We start from the raw sequence: 20509 nt of genomic DNA, 5'->3' as shown, positions 1-20509 counted from the left end.
CCGAGAGCCACCTCGGTCTGGAAACAGACAACACAGACTCAATGGGAACCCTAGGCCTGTGTTGTCTGACACCCAAGGGCCACACAGACTCCAGGCCCACCACTGGGTGCCTCTCAGGCCCTGTACTCAAGGCCTGTGTGGGCCTATCTGTAGCCTAGACTTCTCCACAGCTCATTGAAAGCCACTTATTATGGGCCTGTGGCTCCCTCTGGCCCACAAGTCCCAAGTCAGGGTCCATTTCTGGTTCTCCTTGGCTCCCAGGCACCTCCAAACATAACGGGTGCTCAGGGAAAATTTGATGGATGAATCAGTCATTAACAATAACAGCAATCGAACCACGTCGAAGGGCCTTCCACATACCAGCAACTGCACTAACAGAAATGATGCCGCTGGTGATAAGAGTACCAGCTGGTGATGACAACCAGCACCACTGAGCCCTGAGTGCCAGGCGCTCGGTCCCTTGTGTGTGTGTGATCTCTATGAACTGTCAAAAGAATCCCGGATCTAAGGCCCAGAAAAGTCAGTGACTTGCCTAAGGAGACCCAATAAACAAATGAATATGTCTACCCAGGCTCATCAACAAAGACACCAGCCGCCACCCATGATGCCCTCACTGTGCATCAGCCGCTATGCCAGGCACGTTATCTGCATGATGTCATCAGCCTCTCACAACAATTCTCTGAGGCTGGGACAATTATTACTCCCATTTTACAGATTAGCACTTGACAAATGAGGCCCAGAGAGATAAATAACATGAGCCCATCACATAGTTGGAAAAGCAATGGCAATGCTGAGGTTCAAACCCAAGGAGTCTACAGCACAGCAGTTGTGTCTCGCTACTGCATGATAGTGCCGCTTCTCGGAAACACGGCACTCAGGGTATGTGGCTCCTGTGGGGACCAGAGGAGCCCCAAGGAGAGGAGCAGGGAGCAGGATGAGGTGGGCTGCACTTACCCGGGGCACTGGCGATGTCTGGGTGGCTTTGCGGGGCCCACTGGTCTCCGGTGTGAGGTCACGGTGGTCCACCTGCATGTGGCTCTCCAGGTCTTCGGCACTCTCGAACTTGACACTGCACTCGGGGCAGCGGAGGCCGGCACAGGGCCGGTCGGCGGGCTCGGGCGGGACCAGGCCACCAACCTGTCCATTGGCGCTGCGGGCCATGCAGCCGGCGCAGAGGCCATAGGGCAGCCCATTGACGTCGAGCTTCACCAGGTCCTGCTTGCTGCGGAACTCCTTGAGGCACAGGGCGCACTTGTAGAGCTTCTGCAGTCCCTGGCCATTCGGGGAGGATGCCGTCGAGCTGCCTGCCAGCTTCTGCATATGGAAGGTGCCGTGGATCTTGAGCTCGAGCGTGGAGGTGACCGTCTGCATGCAGACCACACAGCGGAAGCCCGTGAGCGAGTTGCGCAGGTCAGGGTGCATCTGGCAGTGCTCGATAAACTCCTCCTCGCTCTGCAGGGGCATCTTGCAGATGCGACAGGTGCCCGTGTCCAGGCTCTTGCTGTGGGTCACCTTGTGCTCAGTGAGCGTCAGCAGCGAAGGGAAACGCTCACCACAGATGGGACACATGTAGTGCTTGGCAGGGCCCCGGTGCGTCTGCAGGTGCTCCCGTAGCCCGTTCTCCGAGAAGAAAGTCCGTGAGCAAACATTGCATTTGTGGCTGCCCTTGATAAACTCAGCCTTCTTGCGTGAGCCATCATCCTCGCCTGGCCGGATGTTGTGGTCCCGCAGCCGGTGGTTCTGCAGCAGCACCTCCATGGTGTAGGCCGCCCCACAGATGTCGCAGCCGTACATGGGCTCCGACGCGTCCACGTCATCCTCGCTGGCCTCGTGGCTGTTAGGCGCCTCAGGGTTCTTAAGCAGCATACCCTGCAGGTCAGCAGGCTCAGCTTTCTTGGTGGCCGTGGGGGGCACCCCGTTGGCCGTGCCATTCTCAGTTGCAGCATCAAACACACAGTGCTTCTCCCGCAGGTGCTTCTCCAGCAGGATGATGGCGTGGAAGGCCTTGCTGCAGAACTTGCAGTTATACTTCTTGCTGTGTGTGGTGATGTGGCACTGCAGCTCCACCTCGGTGCTGAAGGTCTCCCCACAGAAGATGCACTTGTGAGCCTTGGCTGGGTTGCCCAGGTGGCTGTGTTTGACGTGCACCTGCAGGTCAGCCTCCTTGCGGAAGTCCCAGTTGCAGGCCGTGCAGCGGTACATCTTCTTCTCATTGCTGTGCTTCACTGCCAAGTGCACCTGGATAGACACCTTGGAGTCGAAGACCTCCTGACACAGGGTACAGTGATACAGCACGAAGGTGTGCATGTCCAGCAAGTGCTTCTGCAGGTCATCCACGGAGGAAAATTGCTTGTCGCAGCTCTCGCACACATAGTGGGTCGACGTGGTCATATAATGCACCGTCAGGTGCTGCAGGAGGGACTCCTGGGAGTCAAAGTCCTCTTTGCACTGGGGGCACGCCTGCTTCCGCAGCAGCAGCTCCAGGTGCAGCTTCAGGTGGGTCTGGAAGCTCTCAAAGTTGGAGAACTTGAGGTCGCACTGATTGCAAGGATACTCGCCATTGGAGATGGAGTTGGCGCTTGCTGAGAGCCGCTGCCGCTTCGGGGAAGACACTTCCACGTCGGATGAGACTGGGCTCTGCTCAGCCTTGGACTTCTTGCTGTGGGCCAGTGGAATGTTCTTGTGGTTCTCCTTGATGTGCTTGGTGAGCTTCAGGATGGAGCCAAAGATGGGGGAGTTGGTGCAGTAGGGGCAGGAATAGACCTCCATGAAGGACTGCGTGGGCTGCACCACCGGAGACTCTAGTTTGGCACTGCCCACACTGCAGTGGGCCTGCTGGATGTGCTCGGTGAGGGAGGACTCAGTGAGGAAACCCATGGAGCACTGGTTGCAGAAGAAGGCGTTATTGCCATCAGAGGGGTTGGTGTTGGGGCCGCAGTGGGAGACACGGATGTGCTCCTGCAGGCTATTGATGTCGGCGAACATCTCGGGGCAGTAGTTGCAGTGGAAGGCGGAGATGTTGCCAAACTGCATCATGGGGTAGGCGTGGTTCTTGTGCAGCTTGCGAACGTGCTCATTGAGGTTGTAGAGGGTGGGCATGGAGTCCAGGCAGATCTGACACGTGTGGCTCTGCTGGGGCTTGTCCGCATGGATGGTCTTCAGGTGGATCTCCAGCACGGCCAGGCTGTTAAAGTCCCGCTTGGAACAATAGGGGCAGCTATAGACCACCTTGGTCCAGCCCTGCCCGTCATCCCGCATCTTCTTCTGCCCCCGCAGCGGCTTCAAGGTGGAGTCCGGGGTGGAGCCGCGCTCCACAGAAGCGCTGGAGTCAGGCGTGGCGCTACTCATGGAGGCCACGCTGCCCAGTACGGGGTCAGGACTGACGCTGTGGTTGCTGGAGTCGGGCTGCCGGTGGCTGTCCAGGTGGCAGTAGACACCTTCTACGGAGGAGAACTGCTCAGGGCACATGGGGCACTTGTGTTTCTGGTTGGCGTGGGCTTGGTGGATATGGGTGAGCAGCGTGTTCTCGTCGACGAAGACCTCGGGGCAGTGGATACACTGCAGGTCTGCCTTCTCGGACAGCTGTGGGTGGCGGGTGAGCACGTGCTTCTCCAGCTCCTCCGTCTGGCTGAAGGTGTCCTCGCAGTAGTCGCACATGAAGTCGTCCTTCTTGGCTTCCTTCTCTGACTTGGCCAGATGCTCCTTGTTCTTTTTGTGGGCCTGCATGTGGCTCTGCAGCGAGCTGGTGGAGGAGAAGCCACGCTTGCACACAGTGCACTTGAAGGGTTTGCTGGAGCTGTGGGTCTTCAGGTGGATCTTGAGGTGGTCGCTGCGGGAGAAGGCCGCCTCGCACTCGTGGCAGTGGTACTTCTTGTCGCCCGTATGCAGCTTGATGTGCCGGTCGCGGCTCCTCTTGTGCTTGAAGAGGCGGCTGCAGTAGGTACACTTGAACGGCAGCTTGTCGCTGTGGATCTGCTCGTGCCTCTTCAAGTAGCTCAGGCGGATGAAGGACTTGTCACAGAATTGGCAAGGGTACGGCAGGCCCGTGCCCCCTTCCTCCTCGCCGAGGCCGAGGTCACAACCATCTCCGATCATCTGCGTGGGTGACGCAACATCCTTGCTGGAGGGAGACGAGGCCACCCAGGAGAGTTGTGGGTCGTCATCACCATCTGCAGGGGAAGGCAGAGAGGATATTAGAGGCAATTCCCAGGGCTGCCGAGAAACAAGGACAGAGCCAGCTTCTCGACAGCGCACGGGCTGAGGCTGTGCAGCTGGCCAACGGCTGCAGGGGGCTGTGGGGAGGGGCAGGGGCCGGAAGCAAGTGGACACCAGGGCCTTCCTGTCTGCAGAGGGCATGCCAGAGGGGCGGCAGATAATGAAGGGGGAGCACCTTTTCCCTTAACAACACTTGCCTGGACCTGGCAGGACGTGGTACCCCCCATCAGAGGGGAGGCTCTCGGCTACTTTTCTGATAGGGAAAGGAGGGGCAGCCTGGACAAAGTCACTGAAAACAAACTCACAGACCATCAGTCCTATAGGCCAAAAGGAGGACAAGTGCTGTCACTTGATCCACACCTGGGAGTCAACTCCCCTCAAATCCCTAATCTTGGAGGGAAGGAAATCCCACTGGTCCTTATGAACACAGGCAAAATTTTGCAACAACAACAAAGATTCCCTTATCAGATTGGTACATAGCATGCACCTTTCTCTGGGGATGGGTGGACTGATGAAGCTGGAAGCTGCTGCTTCAGGTAGTAGACAAGACATAGGAGGTGTGAAATCACAGGGCGCGAGACAGCAGATTCCAGTGCTCAGGCGGGAAGTGAGCCTAGGGCACTGAAGAGGCATCTGTGGGTTTCCCGGCGCAGGCCATCCTGAGACCCTTGTTTTCTTTGTTTCCACTGCACCCCTGGATTCGCCCCAATCCCACCCAGGACCAAGAGAAATGGAGAGACCGTGACAGTGATTGGAGGAAGAATGAGGACGTGGACGACCACAGAGCTCAGACCCAGGCAGACCCTTAACTCCACTGCAAAGGCAAGGAAGAGGCAATCCTTGCACAGACTCCAGCGCGTCCCACCCTCCCTGGGGACAGCCCTCGCAACCCCCTCATTTGCTGGCCTCTCCAGCCTCAGAGGAAAACTAAACAAACCTAAGGGTAGACCGTTTCTGGGAAAACAAAGGCACACAGGACACAGTGAATAAAGCCAGAGACATTCCCTGACGGGGGCCAAGCAGAGCCAGCCCGGGCAGGGAGTGAGTTCCAAGGCTCAAGTTTCTCTTCGGCTGGATTTAAAACTTAATAATGAATGAAACAGACCACAGGCTGCTGCGGGCAGGGGAGAGAGACAAACAAAAGCTCAGATTCGGCTGCGCTGACCTTGCTCTTGTAACCCCGAGGAAATAAACCACTGCCCCCGCCTCTCCAGCCGCCAGCCAGCCCAGCTGAGTCTTCAGAAGAGCCTCACAGACGTAACCCAGATGTAACCTTGGCCCAGAGGCAGCCCAGACCTTCAGAAAGGGATGGGGCAGGCGCACCATGCTCCCAGCTCGGGTGAACACTGGCACACACATGCGCGTACACACACGCCCACCTACATACACACACAACACCCATCACACACATTCATTCGCACCATCACTCCCACACACTCACACTATCACTCACAAACTTAAATATACATGCACAAGCTCATGTACACACATTCACCTGCAGACGCGTGTGCACGCGCACACGTACACACACACACACACACACATCACAGACCTGTGGTTTCCCTACAAGGCTCTCCACACAAGCTGCCTCTGCTGTCCCAGGCCAATCCCAAGACTTAAAGAGACAACAAGGGCTGACTGGAGGGTCTTGAGGGGTTCCTCACAGCTGGGGCTGAGCCTGGTCCTAGGCCCCGCTCCCACCCCCTAGCTCCCACAGCGCTGACCATGTGAAGATCCACCTGACCCCCCTGGCACCACTGGCACAGCTCAACCCGGATGCATGCAGCTCTCTGAAGCTTGCAGTTCTCCAAAGCTCCCGGCTCCAAGGCTCCCGGCAGCCAACCCACCTCTGAAGCCTGGCTCCCCAGCTCGGCTCAAGGGGCCTCCCGGAATGCCCTCCCAGAGCACCAGCACCTTATCCCCCGGGGGCCTCACATGACGGGTTCGGCAGATGGGAAGGACGCAGCAGTCGAGGCCAGCTCCCCAGATGACATGCAGTGGGAGGCGCCCCAGCCCCTGCCTGCCAATTCCCAGCTCTTGCCAGCTGGGTTCTGTGGGGCACAGACAAAAGGGACCCCAGGGAGGAGATAGCTGGGGCCAGGGGACCTGCTTGGCCCCCGCTCCAGGTCAGGTTGGACTGGCTTCTTATTATTTTGATGTCTTTGCTCAGACTCACTCAAGCTGCCACTGAGTCCTTCCCGTGTGCCCAGCACTCTGCTAAGTGCTTTCTCGCAACTGCAAATGAGTGGCCAGGGCCACTCCCACTGGACAGATGAGGAAACCGAGGCACGGTCTCAGAGACTTACTCTGGGAAATGACAGTGCCAGAGACTGATGCCAGGACTGTCCACATTCAGGCCCCTCGATCATGACGTGGGCCTGGACCAGCTTCTGGGGGTCAAACAGTCAAGTAAGACCACTCCTGCGTGGGTCAGAAGGGGAGAGGGCCCACGTGTAAAGACTTCAGGGTCCTCAGACCTTGATCTCCTTGGAGCCTGCCTCATGAGGAGGACTGGGGCTGGCCCATGATTTGCATTTCTGGAAGGGGCTCATCAGGGCTCAGAGAGACCCACGAGTTCACGGGAGCCCACCCAGCAACTGATGTGTGGAGAATTCTCAACAACTGGGCAAGTGAAACTACTATCACTCTTGTCCCAAGGACAAGTCTGAACAGATATTTCTGCCAGGGTTCATTTGCTCCTAAACCTTTCACACCAGAGGACACTCACTCAGAGCCAGAGCCCTCCTGGCTCCTCTGTGAATTCATCATGCCCTCAGTATTCCTCTTAACCACTCACTTTATGCATCTGAAAAAAAGGGAACCACTGGGAGGAGTGGATGAGAAAAAATAATGGGAGAAAGCACTATTATGCCACTGACGTGAAAAGTCCAGAATAAGGTGCATCTGAGACAGAAGGCAGGTTAGCTGCTGTCTGAGGCTAGAGGTGGGAGCAGGGAGTGGCTGCACAGGTGACGGGGATCCTTCTGACACGATGGAAATAGTCTAAAACTAGACTGTGAGTGAAGACTGCAAAGCTCTGTAAACTTACCAAAGACCGGCTGAGTTGCTGACTTCAAACAAGTGAATTTTATGGTATGCAAATTATACTTCAATAAAGTTGTTAAACAAAAGCACTATTTTGCCAATAATAAGAATTAGTACTAATTAGTACCACAAGTGCTAACAATAATAACAGCTCTATTTATTGAGAACATCCCACGTGCCAGCACTGTGCTAAGTATGTCTATTATCACAATTAATTTCTATTCATCCTCACAACAACCACATCTGGCTGTCTGCAGTAACGTTCCCATTTCTGAGATGAGGAAGTGGGGTTCAGGGAGGTGAGGAACTGGCCACCAGTACCAAGCCAGATGCCCCACTAGTGTCTGGCCAAACTGCATCTTGTAGGAGTACAGAACCTGGTCCCCAGGCCCATCAGTCATTCACCCAGTAGGCTTTGGAAAGGAGAATCTTAACCTGCCCGGCGCCAGAGTACCCAAGTTTCATTGCAGGCTGGCTGCTTGGCTTTATTTTTCTGCAAACAAGTTTCAAAACTAAAGCAAAGCATATTATTCTGGGAGCAACAAACTGAGCCACTGCTGAGATTATAATCATCTGAATTGAAATGAAAATAAGGCTCCTTAAATTGTAAAGGCCCAATCAGGGAAAATGGGCATGTTGACATATAAAGCCCCAAACTCAGATTGCCCTGTTTAAAGTCTCTTATTCAAAGAACATTCAACCTCGTCAGCTGCCATCCCACCCCCTCCAAATGCATTTTGCTTTGGGGGCACTTAGCTCAGTGCTCTAGAATAACACTAGAGAGATAAGCTGGGGCCAAAGCTCAGGATGTATCTATAGGGGCATCGGCAGAGAAAAAGGTTCTTTTTTCTTTTTTTTCTTTTTTTTTTTTTTTTTTGGTAGGAGGGATGGAGTCTCGCCCTGTGGCCCAGGCTGAAGTGCAGTGGCGTGATCTCGGCTCACTACAACCTCCGCCTCCTGGGTTCAAGCAATTCTCCTTCCTCATCCTCTAGAGTAGCTGGGATTACAGGCACACGCCGCCATGCCCGGTTAATTTTTGTATTTTTAGTAGAGACAGGGTTTCACTATGTTGGCCAGGTTGGTCTCAAACTCCTGACCTCAAGTGATCCACCTGCCCCAGCCTCCCAAAGTGCTGGGATTACAGGCGTGAGCCACCACGCATGGCCTGAGGTTCTCTTCTCTTAAAGCAACGACACTTTCCTCATGCTGGATGCTGGACACCACACATACACCTGCAACTGTGACCAAGGCAATCCCAGAGTCCTCTCCAATATGAACATTCCAGAACTCAGGGAGAAGGTGAGTTTTTTCAAGGAAAGTCCTGTTCAGCCGCTACATTTTTATTTTCAAGTAAATACTTGCATTGATTTTGCTGTGTGCCAGGCATTCTTCTAAGAGTTTATGTGTACTCACTCATTCAATCCTCTCAATAGGCTAATGAGTTAGGTACTATTATAATTTCCATTTACAAATGAGAAAACCAGGGCACAAAGAGGCTGAGTGACTTATCCAGGTCCACACAGCCGGCAGGCAGCAGAGTCAGGATGCGAACCCCCCTGAGTCCTGTTCAGTCAGTGTTTTCACCCACAAGGCTTCACTACACCCCCAACCCCTCTTTACCCGCTTTGGGAGGAGAAGCATGAGAAAATCAAGTGGCAAGTACAATGACTAATGCCAGACCCACGCTTCTCCCCACCCCCCAGAGTAAATGCAATCAAAGAACTATAACAAAAATGAGTTTAAAACACACACACACACACACACACACACACACACACATGCAAGATGGAGATTAAAGTCATTTAAAAGTGACTAATACTGCAAAAAGGGCAAATAGGAAAAGGGTTATATGAGGCTTTTGCTGTCTGCTGCAGGAAGAGAAAGAAAACAAGCAAAAAAGAGGAGAGAATTTTTAATAAAAATTCAATTAAGTAGAAAAAAGAACATCAACTGGGCTTCAGAACATGTCAGCAGCAGAAAGAGCCAGGTGATTCCCAAGTTCATGTTGTCACACTCAGTGACCAGCACGGAGCAGGACATGAATTCAGCAGGCTGATTCTATAGTGTGTAAAACTGCCTCGGACACACCTCACCTAGGCAGAGCAGTGCAAGTGGCCACCCAGAATGGCTGGGAACCACAGCTCACAGCTCCTCTGTCACAATGAATCAAAGTCAGGGCTGCTGGAGAAGGTGCTCAGGCCTAGACAGGACAGTGACCCACAGACTCACAGGAGTGGGCTGAAAGGGGAACCTTCCTGCAGTCGGGGGCACAGATGGAGAAGGAAGTGAACTGTCATCAAAGCTATGCAAGAGGCCCTAAAAAGAACACTAGGGGGACTCTCTGCATTGAGTTGGGGGGGAAGACAGCTGAGCCCAGGAAGTTCCAGGTCACTAGGACATTCCTGAGCTGGGCAGTTCCATCTGTGTGAATAAAAATGATCATCCAGCCGGGTACGGTGGTTCATGCCTGTAATCCCTGAACATTGGGTAGCTGAGCTGGGAGGATCGTTTGAGGTCAGGAGTTTGAGACCAGCCTGAGCAATATAGCAAGACCCCATCTCTAAAAAAAAAAAAAAAAGAAAAGAAAAGAAAAGAAAAAAATTTTATTACACAGGCATGGTGGTGTGTACGTGCAACCCCAGTTACTTGGGAGGCCGAGGCAGGAGGATCACCTGAGCCCATGAGTTCGAGGTCGCAGTGAGTTATGATCATGCCACTCTAGCCTGGGTGACAAGAGTAAAACTCTGACTCTTAAAAAAAAAAAAAAAAAAAAGACCGTGAGCCTACAGAGGGAACAAGAGCTCATCTAGCCATTGGAATGAGGTTTCCATCCCAGTCTGCAGGGCCTCTTGTGCCCAGGACTGTGCTGGATGCTGCAGGGTCACCTGGGTGCATCCCACCTTGGTCCCGTCACATGGACATCCCAAACCATGCAAAGGAGAGGCCAAGTAGAGCAAGAAAGGCACCAGTGGGAGTCATGCTGGGGCAACAGGTAGAGAGTACATCAGGAGGCCAGGCCTCCATTGCCTCTGCTGGCTCATTGAAAGCTGGAATTCATCCTCTCTACAGCCCCTGCCACATAAATATAAAGTTCACCTTATACAATACTCCATCAAGACTGTCTTCATGATAGACACAAAAAGGCCTTACAGTGCTTCACAAAGCCCCACAAAAGACTCCTTGCCACTCACCTGTTTCTTTAGAAAAATGAAAATTGCCAAGGAGACCAGTTCCCGACAGGACAAAGCTTTATAATACACCAAGCAGAGCCTCTCTGCTGCCCCCATCCAGAGCTCCAGGAATGGGAATCACTGTGGCCCTTCCCTAAGCTCAGAGGAATGGGACCCTAGACTCAGGAACCAACTACCAAATCCCACATGATACAGATGGAAAAGCTGAGGCCCAGAAAAGAGAAGAAAACTTATAAGCCTAGCTAATTGGTAGTGGTTGCCTAGAATCCTGTGTTCAGAAGGAATCTGAGGCCTTCTCTAAGGTCCAAAGAAATGAGTGCTGCAATCAATTGATGATGTCTGCCATGAGCAGAGACATGTGGGAATGGAATAGTCAAAGGGCACTGAGCAAACTGGAAAGAGGAGTCTCCTGACTCCCAATGCTAGATGCTTTTCAGGTTTCCTCTTCCAAAAAAGGAGTTGTCCATTCTCTTTGAGAGATGAGGCTTTGGTGTTCCCAAAATCCTGTTGGTCACACAGAGACAAGAGGCCCTGAGAGATACCGTATGATATGGTTTGGCTGTGTCCTCACCCAAATCTCATCTTGAATTGTAGTTCCCATAAACCCCACGCATGGTGGGAGGGAGTTGGTGGGAGGTAACTGACTCATGGGGGCGGTTTCCCCCATGCTATTCTAGCGATAGTAAGTTCTCATGAGATCTGATGGTTGCATTAAGGGATTTCCCCCTTTTCTCAGCTCTCATTCTTCTCCTTCCTGCCACCATGTGAAGAAGCACATGTTTGTTTCCCCTTCCACCATGATTGTAAGTTTCCTGAGGCCTTCCCAGCCATGCACAACTGTGAGTCAATTAATCCTCTTCCCTTCATAAATTACCCAGTCTTGGGTATTTCTTCATAGCAGCATGAGAATGAACTAATATACTGTAGAACTGTGTTGGAGTCTAGAGAGGGATCTCCAACCAGAGAGGTCAACTGTGACCCCAGCCGATGGTGAGGGTTGCCCAAAGTGGACACAAAGCAGCCCGGACAACCGAGGGAGAGCCAGTCAGTGTTTCCTAGAGCCTGGGGTAACAAGAGCTCCAAGACCTGAATATGCTTCAGGGCACAGGCAGATTGTGGTTCCCGCAGAGGTAGCCAGAGCCTAAGCGGGTGGCCTTCCAGACATGAAATGATCTGAGTTGAGCTCAAGGGGTATCTGGGCATATTCCTGATCACTTCTTGGGAAACCAGGGGTATCTACACACACTTGATGCCAGAACTAGTCATCCATCCCAGAATACTCCTCAACTCAATTACATTCCTGCCTGTAAAACTAGCATCGGTGTATTGAGGACAAGAGAGGGTGCATAGCTCCTCCCTCATCTCATTTCACTGATGGAGAAACTGAGGCAACATGACGAGTCACAGGCAGATCTAGTGGTTACTGTTTATGGCACATTTTCTTCTTCTTCTTCTTTTTTTTTTTTTTTTTTTTTTTTTTTTGTTTGTTTCTTTGAGACAGAGTCTCGCTCTGTCACCCAGCCTGGAGTGCAGTGATGCAATTTTGGCTTCCTGCAACCTGTGCCTTCTGGGTTCAAGCAATTCTCTGCCTCAATAGGACTCCTGAGTAGCTGGAATTACAGATGCCCACCACCACACCTGGCTAACATTTGTATTTTTAGTAGAGACAGGGTTTCACCATCTTGGTCAGGCTGGTCTTGAACTCCTGACCTTGTGATCCACCCGCCTCGGCCTCCCAAAGTGCTGGGATTACAGGCGTGAGCCACCACACCCAGCTGTATGGCACATTTTCTATGTGCCAGGTCCTTTGCCAGCTTTTTCTCAATTGATTCTCACACATTCCCTATGAGGTAGGTACTATTAAAAACCCCTTTTTAAAACTATGCAAAGTGACACTCCAAGAAGGAGAGTAACTTCTGAGCACGCAGAGATTGCAAGTGGCAGATGCCCCCACCCACTTACTAACCACCAGGCTACACTGCTTCACTAAGCCCTAGAGCCAATCCAGGGCCCATATCCCTGCTGGACCTGCTCCCTCTGTCTTGAGGTCCACCATGCATAAGCACAGTACCAGGCCCCGTGACTTGAACCAGGTACAGGTCTTAAGCTTTACAACCCCACCAGCCATTGAGGCAAAGTCAGTGGTGAATGACCAGTCTAGGCTGGGTCTGATGCCAAGCACTAATGAATGTTGCCGGCCTCTTTCCTCACTGGATGGCAGGTAGAACAGCCTGCTGCTTAAATAGCCTGTGCAGAAGCAAACCTGGAGGTTGTGGTAGGCAGAATAATAATTACCCCAAAGATGTCCAAGTCTTAACTCCCAGAACATATGAATGTTACGTTACATGGTAAAATGGAATTAAGGTTGACAGTCAGCTGACCTTAAAGAGATTATCCTAGATTATCCACAAGGGTTCATTGTAATCACAAGGGTCCTTAAATGTGCAGGAGGGAGGCAGAAGAGGAGGCTGAAGTGATGCAATATGAGAAGGACCCAACCAGCAATTACTAGTATTGAAGATGGAAGGAGGCCATAAGCCAAGAAATGTGAGCAGCCTCTAAGAATTGGAAAGGCAAGGAAATGAATTTTTCCCTAAGAGCATCCAGAAAGGAATGCAGCCCTGCCAACACCTTAATTTTAACCCAGTGACATCTGGGTCAGACTTCTGACCTACAGAACTGTAAGATACTATTTTTTTGTTTGTCATGTTAAGTCACTGTTTATGGTAATTTGTTACAGCAGTAATAGCAAACTAATACAGATTTTGGTACCAGGAGTGGGGTACTACAAGAACAAATACCTAAAATCATGGAAGTGGCTCTGGAATTGGGCAGCGATCAGAGGGTAGAAGAATTTTGAGGAGTATGGTTTATTTAAAAGCCTAGGTAGCCTTGAACAGATTAATGGAAACATGGATATTAATGACTCTGTTAATAAAGACTCAGAAGAAAGTAAGGAACACATTAGAGAAAACCTAAATCACTTAAGGAAATATCTAAATCATCATGAACAAACTATTAAGAGAAATATGGATATTAATAAAGGCACTGATAGTGACAGCTTATCAGGAAATCAAAAATATGTTATTGGAAACTGAAGGAAAGGAGATCCTTGATATTTGGTGGCAGAAAGCAAAGTGAAATTATGACTCACAGTTATGTGGGGAAAAGAACTTTCATGGATAAACTTAGATACTTAGCTAAGTAGATTTCCAAGCAAAACGTGGAAGGTATGGGCTGGTTTCTTCTTGCTGCTAAAAAGAAAAAAGATTAAGAAAAGAACTGTTAAACAGGCCAGGCGCAGTGCTCACGCCTGTAATTCCAGCACTTTGGGAGGCTGAGGTGGGCGGATCACATGAGATCGGGAGTTCAAGACCAGCCTGACCAATATGGAGAAACCTCATCTCTACTAAAAATACAAAAATTAGCTGGGCATGGTGGCGCATGCCTGTAATCCCAGCTACTCCCAGCTACTCAGGAGGCTGAGGCAGGAGAATCGCTTGAATTTAGAAGGCGGAGGTTGCGGTGAGCTGAGATCATGCCATTGCACTCCAGCCTGGGTGACAGAGCAAGACTCTGTCTCAAAAACAAACTGTTAAAAATGAACCAGAAATTAATGATTTTGTAAATTCTCAGATTGCAGAAATACTCTAACAGATTTACTTACAAGAAAGCATGCTCTGGAGAAAAAACTGAAGGTAGGACTGCACATATTGCTAATATCTCAGAAAAATCAAAATACTAGAGTATTGAGTATTGAGTCACACCAAAGGCTCTTTGATGAGATTAAGGGTGTGACTTGCAGATCTCCTAGATCAAATTAGAGAGCATCTAGGAAATTTGGGGGCATTGCTCTGGAGTGATCTCAGCAAAAGACAAAAGTAGAGAAGGGATTATCCAGGAAATATCTGTGGAGGACCATCTTGAATAATGGAGAAAATACCCATGACATACACCGGAGACTCACAAGGTTCTTGAAAAGTTTATACTGGCAGAAACACTGCCAGCTTGAACCAAAAAGGACAGAGAGAGTACAAGATGAAAGAAGTCTGTTGGACACCCAAAATTTCACAAGCAGGAAACAGGTTAATAAAACTACTCAGATGGAAGTACATGCTACCTTTCATGGGGAAAAAAGGGATGACTAAGGGGGCAGAACCTCAAGCCCAGAGTGTGGTGCCACGACCCATAGTGGATGAGATTACTACTGCACCAGGTTCAGACTCCAGAACCGTGTAACCATGGGCAAGCATATCCCCTCTTTGTGCTTTCATTTCCCCAACTCTTGATAGAGAGAATCTGACGAACAGGTCTCTAAGAGGCTTTGTAGCTCTTAGAGTCTGTTATCAATTAATGATGTCTATGCCTGCCCTGGGTACAGAATAAGTCTCAGGCGGTAGGTATCCCAGCTGTCTACTATCTCTTAGTTTGGGTGGTTTTTTAATTCAGCACATATTTAGGGAGCCTGCCCTAAATACCCAGTTTTCCAAAGGGTGTAGAGGTACCCAGCATTCTTAGGTTTCTATGCTCTTATCTGCCCAATCTCTGTGTCAGTTAATCACTGTTTAAACATTAAACGCTAAAGCAACCCTTTACTGCTTTGAAGTAATACAGAGAGAGAGAGAGAGAGAGAGAGAGAGAGAGAGAGAGAGAGAGAGAGAGACCCTTTAATGGTAGCATCAGTACTGTATCTAGATATCTGACTTTCCTAAAGGGACAGGAGAAGTGTAAAGGATTAAGTTTGACCCCTGGGACATCAAAAGTCCACCCTGGGAAAGGAAAGGGATGAGGCTGTCCGAGGTTCTTTCCTCAGAGGTAGGCCAAGGAGCCCCACAAAGGTGACCAGAATCTGACATGGCTCTGCCTGAAATCTTGAGTTAGAATTATGCTATTAACAAAAATAATAGCAGCTCCTATTCACTCATTCCTCCTCCAGGGAGCTGAGACTTTCTTACGAATGTGATCTCATCATCCCCAAGGAATACAGCAAGGAAAAGTAGGGATCATTCTTTCAATTTGGGAGAAAAAAGACTCAGAGGTCACTGGACATCTCAAAGACAGAGAATGGCCAGGCCTGCCCTTCTCCAGCCAGCTCTGGGGGCTGCTGAAATGCCATGTGACAGTGAACAGCTGCCACCAAAGCCCTTAACAAAACTTCCAGGGACTCAAAACTTAGCTTAGGCTGCTAAGCTTGAAGAAACTCAGTCAATTGCAGGGAGACGTCAGTCCTGAGGGACAGCAGAGCCATGAGTAAGAGCGTGCACTGGCTTGCTCAGCCATCATTAGCTGTGAGACCACAGGCAAGTTACTGCCGTCTCTGAGTGTGTATGTCCTCATCCACAGGATGGGGAAACTAAAAGTAACTACCTTACAAAGTGGTTAATGTTTACATACTGCTAAACATTGGATGAACATTGGCTAAAGAAAATAAAGGGGTTCCTAATGTAACTGACAGTATTATCATTCATCGTAAATCCCATCATCTATAGGGCATTTAACATTTTGCACCGCACCTCACACCCATTATTCATTTGACATCTGGAGCAACTCTGTGCAGTGGTGGTGGTCGTGGTGGTTTTGTTACTGTTATTATCCCCATATTACAAGTAAGTGGGGTGCCACACACCCAGGCATCCTGGGATGGAACCCAGCATCCCATCCCGTTAGTGAATCCCTTTCACCCTCATGAACAGCTGAGCTTACACAGTAAGTTGTGTGGTCACCCCAGGAATGAGGAAAAAGAACAGAGAGGTTAGGTCACATCCTGACATCGCAAAGTGACTGCAAGAGCTGGACCTTAACTTCCAGCCTGGGGCTCTTAGCCAGCTGGACTGGGAGAAATGATGCCCTGAGCAGTGGGTCATAGGTTACCATGGCTATCCTCCCACTGGACAGTTTGGGGGCCACCCAGTTATCAGTATTAGTGATTTTGTAAAACTGCCAACATTTACAAATCAAGAATTCCCAATTTTTTTTTTGTTGTTGTGGTTGTTCCCTAATTCACAGTCACTTCTGGGTTTTTGTTTTGTTTTGTTTTGTTTTGTTTTGTTTTTTCCTTAGAGACAGGGTCTCCCTCTGTCACCCAGGCTGTAGTGCAGTGATGCAATCATGGCTCACTGCAGACTCAACCTCCTGGGCTCAAGCAATCCTCCTGCCTCAGCCTCCCAATTAGCTGGGACCACAGTTGCGTGTCACCATGCCTGGCTAATTTAAATTTTTTTTTTTTGTAGAGACAAGGTCTCTCTGTGTCACGCAGGCTGGTCTCAAACTCCTGGCCTCAAGTGATCCTTCTGCCTCAGGCTACCAAAGCACTGGGATTACAGTCATGAGCTACCACGACTGGCCCACTTCTGGATTTTCTTGAAGGAGAAGGCCTGGGAGCACAGACTCTGCATCTGGCATGTGGAAGATGGAGCTCAGCTGGGGCTTCTTGGAGCAGGGCCCCCCACCTCCCTGCATGTCCAGCACCCCAGGACTTCCCTCCCCATTAGGGGGTGTCCCGGGCCCTGAAGGCATCTGTGTTTGTCTGGTGGCTGAGAGCCAGCAGCAGGGCTTAGAGTCCCAGCTCCCCCACTTACAATGTGTGTGACCTTAGCCAAGTGAATAACCATTGCTCCGTTTTACAGATGGAGAAATCTGTCTCAGTTTTCACATCTGTAAAATGGGTATGACTATATATAGACCCAGCTATAGAATTGTTTTAAAGATGAAATCAATGAATTCAGTAAAAAAAAAAAATCAGTGAAATCAGTAAGGCATTATAACAAATGTTCTATAATGCCTAAAATAGTCACCGGCTGCTGGCTCCCAACTCACCATAAGGTGGTCACAGGATAAGGAAAGGCTGGCAATGGCTGGGATGGTTTGAATGGACACAAGACACAGTGTCATCTCCCTGAGCCCTGATTGATAACCAAGAGGGTCTAAACTAAACCTACAGTTACCCGTGCACAAGATGGTTTTCAAGCAAAGCAAACTCAACCTGCCAAAATTATCAGAGGGCCCCTGCCGTTCACAATTCCAGGACATCAGCCCTGAAAGGAGTTTCAAGACCCCTCATTATAAAGGTGGAACCCAACGCTCTCATTATAGAAACAGAGAATCTAAGGCACCGGCAGCCATCCATGGCTTGGACGTGGGTCCCCTCACCTCATGGTGGAGGGGTGGGGGACAAGGCTCAGACTCCCAGCACACCCCCTCCCCGCCCCCACAAGGCTCCTGGACATGCAGGGCAAGGACGCGTCCACCTTTCCCCTTGAAGCCTCTGACCTCGCAGAACACACAGCCTGCCAGGCAGCTCCATCCCTTAGACAAATTTACTTAGCACTGATATTGAAAATGCAATCGAGCTCGAGTTTTATTGCAGAAATTAAACAGACTAGGAAAGGGAAAAAAAAAAAAAAAAAAGCCAGCGCTCATCAACTCACCCGAGAGCTGGCTGTGATCAAACTTGCTAAAGAGGAGCGTAGTGATCAACTCCTGCCAGCAAAGAAGAGCCCCCCAAGTCTGCCCCTACAAGGGACTCCCCAAGGGCGCTAGGAACTCAGGAGCTCTGGAAGGTTCTCCTGCCAGCCTCCTGCTGTGGGCCTCCTGTGCACCCTGACATCGCCTGCCCGCCTTTTCACAAGGAGTTGGTGCCTTGTGAAGTCATCTCCGTGAGCTTCACGAAGCAACACCGCCAAGGGCCTGCGCAAAGGGCGCTCTGCTCCACTCGAGAGAAAGCAAAATGCTTTCGGGGTTGAATCACTGTTTTTCTTGACTCCCTTTGGAGATCGGCAGAGCCCACATTCGGCCGTGTTCGTGGACCTGGGACTGGAAACAGCTGCGCTCTAATTACATGTAAAGTGTACCAAAACATCCCTTTTATCACAGACTGGAAATCTGTTAGCATCTGTCTCTCCTTTGTTTCTTCCACAAGATACAAGCTTGTTTCTACATTTTTCTCACCTGTAGCGGTGATTAAAATTCATTATAAATGAAAGGAGTGAACAGAGAAACAAGTTCCTCTGTGTACCGTTCTAAACTCAAATTAGAAACAGCTGTTTGCTAATTCATGCAGTGATGTTTTGTCGTGCTCTGTGAATCAATAATAACTCACCCTATTGCTGCAGTAATTTTTGGATAATCCATATATTTAATGCGGCATTGGATTCTCCAGACAAGGCTGCAGCGGCGAAACCTCAGGCGGGTACGAGGGGACTTGGGCTCCCCACTCTGGAGGCGTCCCCTCCTGCCCAGACAGAGAACCCCGAACTCAGAGCTGCCCAGCACCTCTACGCCCCACACAAGTCTTGGGAGGACCAGAAGGAAACCCTGAACGGGTTCCTCATCTCCTTCCCTCGCCGAGAACCACCAAAAAAAAAAAAAAAGAATTCAACTCTGATTAAACGCAAACCACACACATCCTCCAGCCGCCGGAGGGAACAGCAAAATTAAAAGTCTAATTGGTACCCGGAACAATTTAAAACTATTAAGTATAGGTGAAGCTTTTCTGTAAGAAAATAATCCTTTGATTGGGATTAGGCATGTTTGGATAGCATTTTTCCCATCTACACATTTTAGGTGCAGAAGTTAGAGCTAAGGTCTGGATGTGCTCAGGAGCCTCTGAGAGATGTTCGGGCATCCCCTTTGCCACTTCCAGGGAAAGGGGTGGGTAGGGTTCCAGAGCTGCATCTCCATCTGATGACTCGGAGGAAGCAGATGTTCTTTCTCCTTTGCAGGGAGGGAGATGGACAACACTTTTGGAGGCTTGTACTGCCACTGTGGCATGCCAAACCTGCTCTATCCTGGCTAACACATTCCCATCCTACAAGACACTGCCTTCAGGAAGCCTGCCCTGACTGCCTCTGTCATCCTCACTGACTTCAGGGCACTGCCTGTTTATATTTGAGTGGTTGGGGTGTCCCTGTGTCTCCTGCACCTTTCTGGGTCTGGGGCATGGTCATAGTGAACCACTTTTTGAACTTCAGACTGGCAGCCTCTGCAGAGCCCTTTCTGTGGCCAGATATGATGCCAAACTCTTCGTAAGCTCCATTTTGTTAAACCCTCACCTCCATCCTATGTGGTGACCACTACCACCATTAACCCCCATCTTACAGATCAAACATACAAGACACAGAGAGGGTGAGGGCCCTGACTTCCACAGTAATTAAGTAGAAGGAGCCTGGAATAACTCCATAGTTCTCCAGAAAGCCATCAAGACCACCCACTGTCATCAAAGAGGTACACTGAGCATGCCTCGCCCTCTCCAGCTCCTGAGCCTTCATTCAAGCCGCGGTGGTCACTGCCCACCGAAGCCCAAGCCATGACTTGGGGCCCAGCTCTGCCTACCTCCCCAAGCATCTCACAGGTGGTGGTGGGAGGAGTGGTCTCCCGCGTGGCTAAGAGTAGGTCCTCATTTCCTCCTTTCCTGGTGTTTATCTGGGCCTACAGAAGATGGCAGTCCAATACATCCCGGGGGGCGCAGGGCACAGGCCCCAGGTAGGGGTACGGACAAGGAGCTCATGCTGTCCCTGCAGGGTTGTAGGGAACTTTCCCTTGGCCAAGGCCACTGGGCGCCAGAAGCTCCAAGCCCGGGAGGGCTGGGAATGGAAAGGCACAGACGAGGTGCCATCATGGGAGGCTGGGGCACTCAAATTGGGCTTTGAAGAAGGAGTAGGAGCTCCACTGACCTGTGTTCTTCCAAACATGGGCTACCTCCCATTGGTAGGACCTGTGATCATTTTAGGGAGCAGCCAAGATGGTCTTAAATAACCCTGATGCACAAATGAGAAAGTTAGCGCCCTTTCCATTCTGTTGTCAGCCTTCAGATTAGGCCAGGGAGAAAGGCTGTCTCTAACTCCTCTCCAGCATTTCAACAAAAGAGAGGGCAGACCCCATGCTTAGCATTTCCAGAACAAAGCAACTCCTGGCTGGAATAGCACGAGCATGGGATTTTCTTCAGTTTTGTTTTTCATTTACTTTTAAGGTTACTGTCATCTTACAGTAAATCATACTGGTTTTCCATTTGCAGAATGAAGTAAATGAATTAATTTAACCACAAAAAGAACCAGCAAAGA

The 20509-nt window shown here is 50.3% G+C and overlaps 1 protein-coding gene across 6 annotated transcripts in view; it reads right to left on the bottom strand.

Annotated features, from left to right (window-relative positions):
• Positions 1-20509, bottom strand: part of ZNF423 (zinc finger protein 423) — a 370406-nt gene that overhangs the window by 147772 nt on the left and 202125 nt on the right. For all 6 annotated transcript variants that reach the window (XM_030925572.1, XM_030925568.1, XM_030925570.1 and 3 more), the window contains one exon: positions 955-4169. In XM_030925572.1, the coding sequence (XP_030781432.1) occupies positions 955-4169 (3215 nt within the window). The remainder of the gene's footprint in view (positions 1-954; positions 4170-20509) is intronic.

The sequence above is a fragment of the Rhinopithecus roxellana genome, chromosome 20, assembly GCF_007565055.1.
Source record: "Rhinopithecus roxellana isolate Shanxi Qingling chromosome 20, ASM756505v1, whole genome shotgun sequence".
Taxonomy (NCBI): domain Eukaryota; kingdom Metazoa; phylum Chordata; class Mammalia; order Primates; family Cercopithecidae; genus Rhinopithecus; species Rhinopithecus roxellana.
Note: the sequence above shows the minus strand (reverse complement) of the source record. Positions and strands in the feature narration are given on the sequence as shown.